The sequence below is a fragment of the Gekko japonicus genome, unplaced genomic scaffold (genome assembly GCF_001447785.1).
Source record: "Gekko japonicus isolate JY-2015 unplaced genomic scaffold, Gekko_japonicus_V1.1 scaffold102, whole genome shotgun sequence".
NCBI lineage: Eukaryota > Metazoa > Chordata > Lepidosauria > Squamata > Gekkonidae > Gekko > Gekko japonicus.
In genome coordinates this window covers 1,284,311-1,291,882 of record NW_015172006.1, presented here as the reverse complement: position 1 = coordinate 1,291,882, position 7,572 = coordinate 1,284,311, and the positions used below count along the sequence as shown (strand labels likewise).

Here is a 7,572-nt window from a genome sequence, read left to right as displayed (position 1 = left end):
GTGGCCTTATGACACACTTCCGGTGATGTCAGGGGGTGTGGCCTTATGACACACTTCCGGTGATGTCAGGGGGTGTGGCATATGGTAATGAGTTATGCTAATGAGTCCCCCTAGCTCTTTTTCTACGAAACGACCCCTGATCTTTCCCTGTGCTCTTCACCCCCTTCACCAAAAGATGATGAGTAGGGAGGCAGCAACAGCGGGCTGCCAGGATTATCATGTGCTCCCTTGTCTGGACAGTGAGCAGTGGATTGGAGTAGCCACCCCACCGCTTGCTCTCTGGGGTCCTTGGTGCCTTGCCCCTTCCCTTGGGTGGAGCGCCTGGCCTCCTGAAGAAGCCAAAGAAGAGATTGGATTTATACCCCACCTTTTACTCGGAGTCTCAGAGCGACTTACAATCTCCTTCCCTTCCTCTCCCCACAACAGACACCTTGTGAGGTAGGTGGGGCTGAGAGAGCTCTGAGAGAACCGTCTTTGAGAGAATAGTTCTGAGAGAACTGTGACTGACTCAGGGTCACCCAGCTGGCTTTATGTGGAGAAGTGGGGGATCAAACCCGGCTCTCCAGATTAGAGTCCACCGCTCTTAACCACTTTACTGAACTGGCTGAGGAGCTTCAGGCCATGAGCGCATAAAGATACTCCCGTTCCACTTCCCCTGAGAAGTAGTTTAGGTTGAGAAACAGCCCCTGGTCCAAGGTCAACCAGTGAACCTCTGTGGTTGAGCAGGGATTCGAACCCAGGACTTTTCCAAGTCCAACATGTTGTCTGCTGAGTGACGCTGGCTCTCCCGAGGAATTCTTGCAAAAGAACGAAAAGAGAACACCTGTTGAAGTTTTAAGATGGCTTGCATGCCAGCTCACCAAGGGAGCTGAGTGTGGCTGTGCGGTAGGAGGCCTGTCTGTCCCCAGAGCCCTCTTCAGTCAAAGGCTCTCCACGGTGTTGGAGTGTGCAGTTCTGTGGCACTTTGTAGTCAGTTGTCCCTCTCCACTGACTCCATCGAGAGCTCCTCAAAGGGGTCATGCTGAGCTGAGCGTTGGCCAGCTGGAATCTTTTCCCCGAAATTACAAACTGATGCTTCCCTCACTGGGATGGCTGCCAATGACAAAGGGCCTTCCCTTGGCCGTGGCATTTTCCGTTTCTGGTTGCGTGTTTACTTTTTGGCTTTTTACTCCAGCCGTTATTTTTAACTTTTGCTCGAAGAGACTATAACATGAGGCGAAACAGGGTGGTTGTGGTTGGCCACCAGGTATCTGATCGATGAACCCTCCTTCTACCATGTCATGCCCGTGATGCGATCAGCTTAGAATGGCAGCCGAAGTCTTACTGCATCCTGTTTTATATCACATTTAACAGAGTTCTGTGTTTCCATTTCCATTTTGGAAAAGGAAACACTGGGATGGGAACTTTGGTCCAGGTTCTGAATGACCTGTGTGTATCCTTTTATAAGGAATTGTTTTACAATTAATATCTTATTCCATTGGTTCCAGTATTTTCTGCTTAGAAATTGTTGTTGTTGTTCAGTCGCACACTCTTCGCGACCCCATGGACCAGCTCCCACCAGGCCCTCCTGTCTTCCGCCGTCCTCTGAAGTTTGCTCAACTTCATGTTCGTCGCATCTATGACACTGTCTCACCATCTCGTCCTTTGCCTTCCCCGTCTTCTTTGACCTTCGATCTTTCCCAGCAACAGGGTCTTCTCCAGTGAGTGCTCCCTTCTCATTGGGTGGCCAAAGTATTTGAGCTTCAGTTTCATTATCTGGCCTTCCAGGGAACAGTCAGGGTTGATTTCTTTTAGGATTGATTGATTTGATCTTCTTGCAGTCCAAGGGAATCTCAAGAGTCTTCTCCAGCACCACAGTTCAAAAGAATCTATTCTTCGGCGCTCAGCCTTCCTTATAGTCCAACTCTCGCAGCCACACATGACTACTGGGAATACCATTGCTTTAACCATGTGGACGTTTGTTGGCAGGGTGATGTCTCTACTTTTTATCATGCTGTTTAGGTTCGCCATCACTTTCCTCCCAAGGAGCAGGCATCTTTTAATTTCATGGCTGCTGTCACAGTCTGCGGTGATCTGGGATCCCAGGAACGTGAAGTCCATGCTAATCTTAATAATTGGAGACAAAAAACAAACTAAACCAAGAATGATGAACCCAAACAGCAATTGTTTGAAAAGTGTGTTTTCAAAACCGTGTGCTTTATTTATTTATACTTATATTTATACCCTGCCCACCCTGTAAACAGGCTCTGGGCGGCTTACAAAGGATGGCAAAATATGCCGATTTCACATAAAACCATAAAACATTAAATAGCATAAAACATACTTAATATCAACAATAAACATTAACATGCTCGCAGTATTAAGTGATATTAAAGTGGATGGCGTGCGTTTTCATTCCGATCATTTTCTGCTCTTCAGGCCAATCCTATGGGCCAGATGTTGAATGGCGCCGTCAGTAGTGGGCCAGTCCAATATTCCCGATGTACACATGGCATAGTTGGTGGTAACACTGGTGGCGGCTCCTATTTGAAAGCCTGGCGGAAGAGCTCCGTCTTGCAGGCCCTGCGGAACTGTGAAAGGTCCCGCAGGGCCCTGATCTCCTCCCGGAGCTCATTCCACCAGTAAGGAGCCACCACCGAAAAAGTCCTGTCCCTGGTAACGGTGAGCCTCGCATCCTTGGGGCCCGGAATAGTTAGACGCTGTTGTGCCCCAGACAGTAGTGCTCTCTGGGGAACAAATGTGGAAAGGCGGTCCCTCGAGTAAGCCGGACCCTGGCCATATAGGGCTTTAAAGGTAAGTACCAGCACCTTGAAGCGAATCCAGTATGCTATTGACAGCCAGTGCAGTAGCCTAAGAACAGGCTGGATGTGCTCCCGACGCAGGAGATCCATCAACAGCCTGGCCGCAGCATTCTGCACCAGCTGCAGCTTCCAGATTTGAGACAGGGGCAGCCTCATGTAGAAAGCGTTACAGTAGTCCAGTCTCGAGGTGACTGTCGCATGGATCACTGTAGCCAGGTCGCAGCAGTCGAGGAACGGAACAAACTGTTGAACCAGCCAAAGATGGTAGAAGGCCAATTTTGCAGTAGCTGCTACCTGGGCCTCCATTGTCAGGGAGGGATCCAGGAACACTCCCAAACTCCTAACCTCTGACGATGGCACTAACAGTGCCCCATCGAACATCAGGAGTGGGACCCCCAACCCCATACCACCACGACTCAGGCACAGGACCTCCGTCTTCGCCGGATTCAGCCTCAACCGGCTCAGCCTAAGCCAACCAGCCACGGCCTGCAGCACCCAGTCCAGATCTTCCGGTCTGGAGTCTGACCGGCCGCCCAACATCAGATAGAGCTGGGTGTCATCAGCATACTGGTGACAACCCAGCCCATACCTCTGAGCCACCTGGGCAAGAGGGCGCATATAGATGTTAAACAACATTGGGGAAAGCACAGCGCCCTGGGGCACCCCACACTCAAGTGGGTGTCTCCCGGACTGCTGTTCCCCTAGCACCACCCTTTGTCCCCGACCCTGGAGAAAAGAGACAAGCCACTGTAAGGCAAGCCCTTGTATCCCCACATCGGCGAGGCGGCGGGCCAGCAGCTGGTGATCGACCATGTCGAACGCAGCTGACAGGTCAAGTAACAACAGCGCCACCGAACTGCCCCGATCCAGGTGCCTTCGGAGGTCGTCTGTAAGAGCGACCAGTGCAGTCTCCATCCCGTGTCCCAGGCAAAAGCCGGACTGGAAGGGATCTAACATGGAAGCGTCATCCAGAAAGCCCTGAAGCTGTACCACCGCCATCCTTTATACAAAATTTGTGGCAGAGTATGAGTTTTCGTGAGTCACTGCTCACTTCTTCAGGAGAAGCTCCTGTCCTGCCATAAATTTTGTTAGTCTTTAAGGTGCTCCTGGACTCTTGCTCTTTTCTACCGCCACAGACAGACTAACACGGCTACCCATCTTGATCTGTCTCGTGTGCTTTATAGTTAAATAATGAAGAATGTTTGGGTGACAGCTTTATGAGAAGACGAAACCAGGTGTTAAATGTCCTAGGTTTTATTTGAAGGGAATTATTTGTTAAAAGGCCCGCATCTTCGCCATGTGTTAACCTGCGCACGATCTGTTATATATTACTGTTACCTTACACCATGTTATATATTAGTAAAATTTATAAATGCTGCTGCTGGAGAAGCTTCCAAGGGAAAGCAGCTTTCCACAGCTTGTAGCGGGAACGTTCTGTCATTCAAGAGTACTTGAGAAGAAAGTTGCCATCATTGAAACTGACTACAATTTCCGGTTTGATTTATGAAATACTATTTTTGGTCCTGTTGGGAATACATTTTTTCCTCTGATTTGGATCCTTCTTACTGCGACAAAAATACTTGTTTCTAAAACAGTGACACCAACCAACTGTTCCTTCCTTTTCAGAACGATTGGGTGAGGGCCAGGCTGCACGTTATGTCTACGATGTGATCATCACAGGGGCTTCCAGTAGGACGCCTGCTGCAAGGAACTGAATTTGGAAAGGGCTGCAGAAGCCTGATTTGGACTGGGGCCACGGCATGGGGGTAGGATGGGCCCCGAGGAGAGCTATTTGCCCAGTTGGGGGAAGGGACTGCACGTGTCACTGCTTCTGAATTGGGTTTCCACGAGAAACTCACAGCTGGCACCCTTCTTTGTCCCCGTGGCAACCATGGGGTGTATGCAAAGTGTAGTTTGGACCCAAGTCTGAGACCCGAGATGAAATGAAGAAGAAAAAGAAGAAGAGATAGGATTTATACCCTGCCCTTCACTACCCGAAGGAGTCTCAGAGCGGCTTACAAACTCCTTTCCCTTCCCCTCCCCACAACAGACACCCTGTGAGGTAGGTGGGGCTGAAAGAGCTCTCTCGAGAACTGCCCTTGAGAGAACAGTTCTGAAAGAACTTGTGACCGACCCAAGGTCACACCAGCAGCTGCCTGTGGAGGAGTGGGGAATCAAACCCGGTTCTCCCAGATCAGAGTCCGTTGTCCTAACCACTACACCAAATGGTCACGCTTACCTGTCTAATGCATTCATGAAGCAGCATGGGGTATGTAGAACCTGGCCAAAACAATGTGGGGAAACCACTCTTGGTTTTTTGGGGATCCCTTTGTGCACAGACTTTAAAGCTGCTGTGGTTGGACAGGGGAGTACTTTAGAGAGTGGTTTATTGCATCTGAGACCTCTTGTGACGCGGTGTTTAAAGTGCTGGGCCGAGAAGGTCTGAGGTCAAATCCCAACTGTACCGTGGAACTTAGTAGGTCCCCTTGAGCCAGCTGTCATCTCTCATCCTGACTCACCTCACTAGATAGTCGTGTGGGTAAAAAGGGAGCCATGTCTGCCACCCAGAGTTCCCTGACGGGATGTGATTTGGGTCCCATTTTAAGCATCTGCGGCCCCGGGCACACGGGCTGGATATCGGGGGGGGGGGAGGCGTGGCTGTTTGCCCCGGGGCAAAATAACGCATGGTTGTGCGATCAGATGTCTCGTGGAGGTCCCGTGGGTAGGGGGGAGGTGCCGATCACAGGACAATCCTGCGGCGCGGCAAAGAAGCAGCGCAGTGCGGCAGACGGGTTTGTTTTTTTCTGTACACCAAAGTATGCGCATGCTCGGTTGGGTGCTTGTGCGCATCCATGGAGACTTGGGGGGGGGAAACCTTTTTGCAAGGGGACATGGGTGGGCGCCAGATGCCACCGGAAACGCGATCAGACGCCCTCCCTTGCCTCATGGTTACCAGAAACTAGTACCTCGGAGGTACTAGTTTTTTACCCCGTATCTTCGGCGGGAAGCCTCAGGTGAGCCACGGGAGCTCTACGCTTCCCAGATGTGGCGGTGAGATCACGCCTGGAAAATCTGCCTGTCTTCCATCTCTCTAGTGTGGCTAATATTCTGTGTGACCGCAGCCTGTGTTGTGTTTTCTACAGTTGCATATTCTGGACTTGACAAGACAGGAGCCTAATGTCTCAAAACTTTGTCAGCACTTTAGTGCCCTGTCTCTCTTGGGGGGGGGGGGGCAGTCAGAATATACATGCAATAGATCAGTCATCTCTTAGTCATCACTGGAGGATTACAGATCCCATGAGTAACGGAGTGGTGGCGGCATGGGGTGGGGTTTTTTCCCCTTCTGGATATAAGGTTTTTTTTAAATAAAACAATCCTAGTTCTTTGCAAGCTATATGGCTTTAAAACGTTGTCCTTGGTTTTTCCCAGTGACTTGGTCTGTATCCAGCCATGGTGGAACTGGAAAAGTCTAACCAGTTGTCTATGTGGTATCAGCTAGCTGTCATGTTTTGCTTGTTTCCCTCCCTGTTCCCGCTTGCTCACAGCTCAGCAGCTTGCAGTAAACATTGCTTAGGAGACCGTGGGACCCAGCTATGCCAGACGGCCTATCTGTTTGACCTTGGGAGGAAGGGAGGGCTTGCGTTCCACCTCGGGTGTGAATCTTACTGCTCTCATGAGACCCTGCGAGTCTCCTGCTCATTATGTAATCTCCCACGGGAGAATTCCCGCGTGCGGGCTCGGAATTCATTTGCTCAGCCAATTGCCTCGTCCTGCTATATGTAGGGATGTTCCCGCCCCGTAGTCATTCTTAACAATAATCCTGTGGATATGGTACCAATTTTGTTCTCTAATAAAGCATAACACTTCTTAGGAAATGTGTGTGGAGAGTTACTTTGCTGTGGAACTTGACATGTGGGGGGGGGTTTATGTTTTGCTCTCACCAAAGTTCCTTGGTTTGTAAGGCATGGCTTGTTTCAATACTGGTGTTTTCATTTGCAGGGAGAACAAGGCGATGACGGGAAGACAGAGGGGCCTCCCGGTCCACCTGGAGACAGAGTAAGCCCTGGGTTAATCAACTGCACGACCTGGGGGGTTGGGGAGAGACCTCTTGCCTCTGCAGGAGAGATTTCAGCCTTCACTGGTGCTGTATTGGAAGTGGGGAAACAGATGGTCAGTGGGCAGCGCTCTCGTTTCCAACCTGAATCGTTTGGCTTTGCTCTTCTCCCTGACCCACCTGCTGCAACTAGCACTTCTCTTCCAACCCAAAGCTCTCTAGGAAAAGAGGCGTTTCACTCATTGTCAGATGGAAGGCTCAGACTAGCTGGGCCCCTTTGAGAGGCGGGTCTCTTAAAAGGAACAAAATGGTGGGAACGAATGAAATAGCAGCATCTCTGGTGACAGCTAAGCTGACCTCTCAAGTAAGCAGGACATGCGGCAGGCCTTTGAGCGACGAGATTGTGCTTTCTCTGTATCTCACATTTCTTGTGCCTTCTTTCTAGGGCCCAGCTGGTGACAGAGGTGATCGTGGGGAGCCGGGAGACCCTGGTTATCCTGTGAGTCCTACTCCAAATGCCTGGTTAGGAAATTAACCATCTTGGGAACAGTTCTTTCCTCTCTGTGATGTTCCATGACACGGGGCCGATAGGCTTTCTGTCTGTCCCAGAATCCCAGGCCATGCGATGAGGCTCCCTCTGGAGTTTTGGGGCCATGTCAGTGGGGTGAGCGGGATCTCAGGGACCCTATTCCCGTGGCCCGATAGACATGAGTTGTG

General features: G+C 50.6%; 1 protein-coding gene across 1 annotated transcript in view; it reads left to right on the top strand.

Annotated features, from left to right (window-relative positions):
* The window catches only part of COL27A1 (collagen, type XXVII, alpha 1), a 399,797-nt gene that overhangs the window by 333,397 nt on the left and 58,828 nt on the right, over nucleotides 1-7,572 (top strand). Inside the window, exons 45-46 of the mRNA XM_015420171.1 lie at nucleotides 6,801-6,857; nucleotides 7,301-7,354. Coding sequence (XP_015275657.1) covers nucleotides 6,801-6,857; nucleotides 7,301-7,354 — 111 coding nt within the window. The remainder of the gene's footprint in view (nucleotides 1-6,800; nucleotides 6,858-7,300; nucleotides 7,355-7,572) is intronic.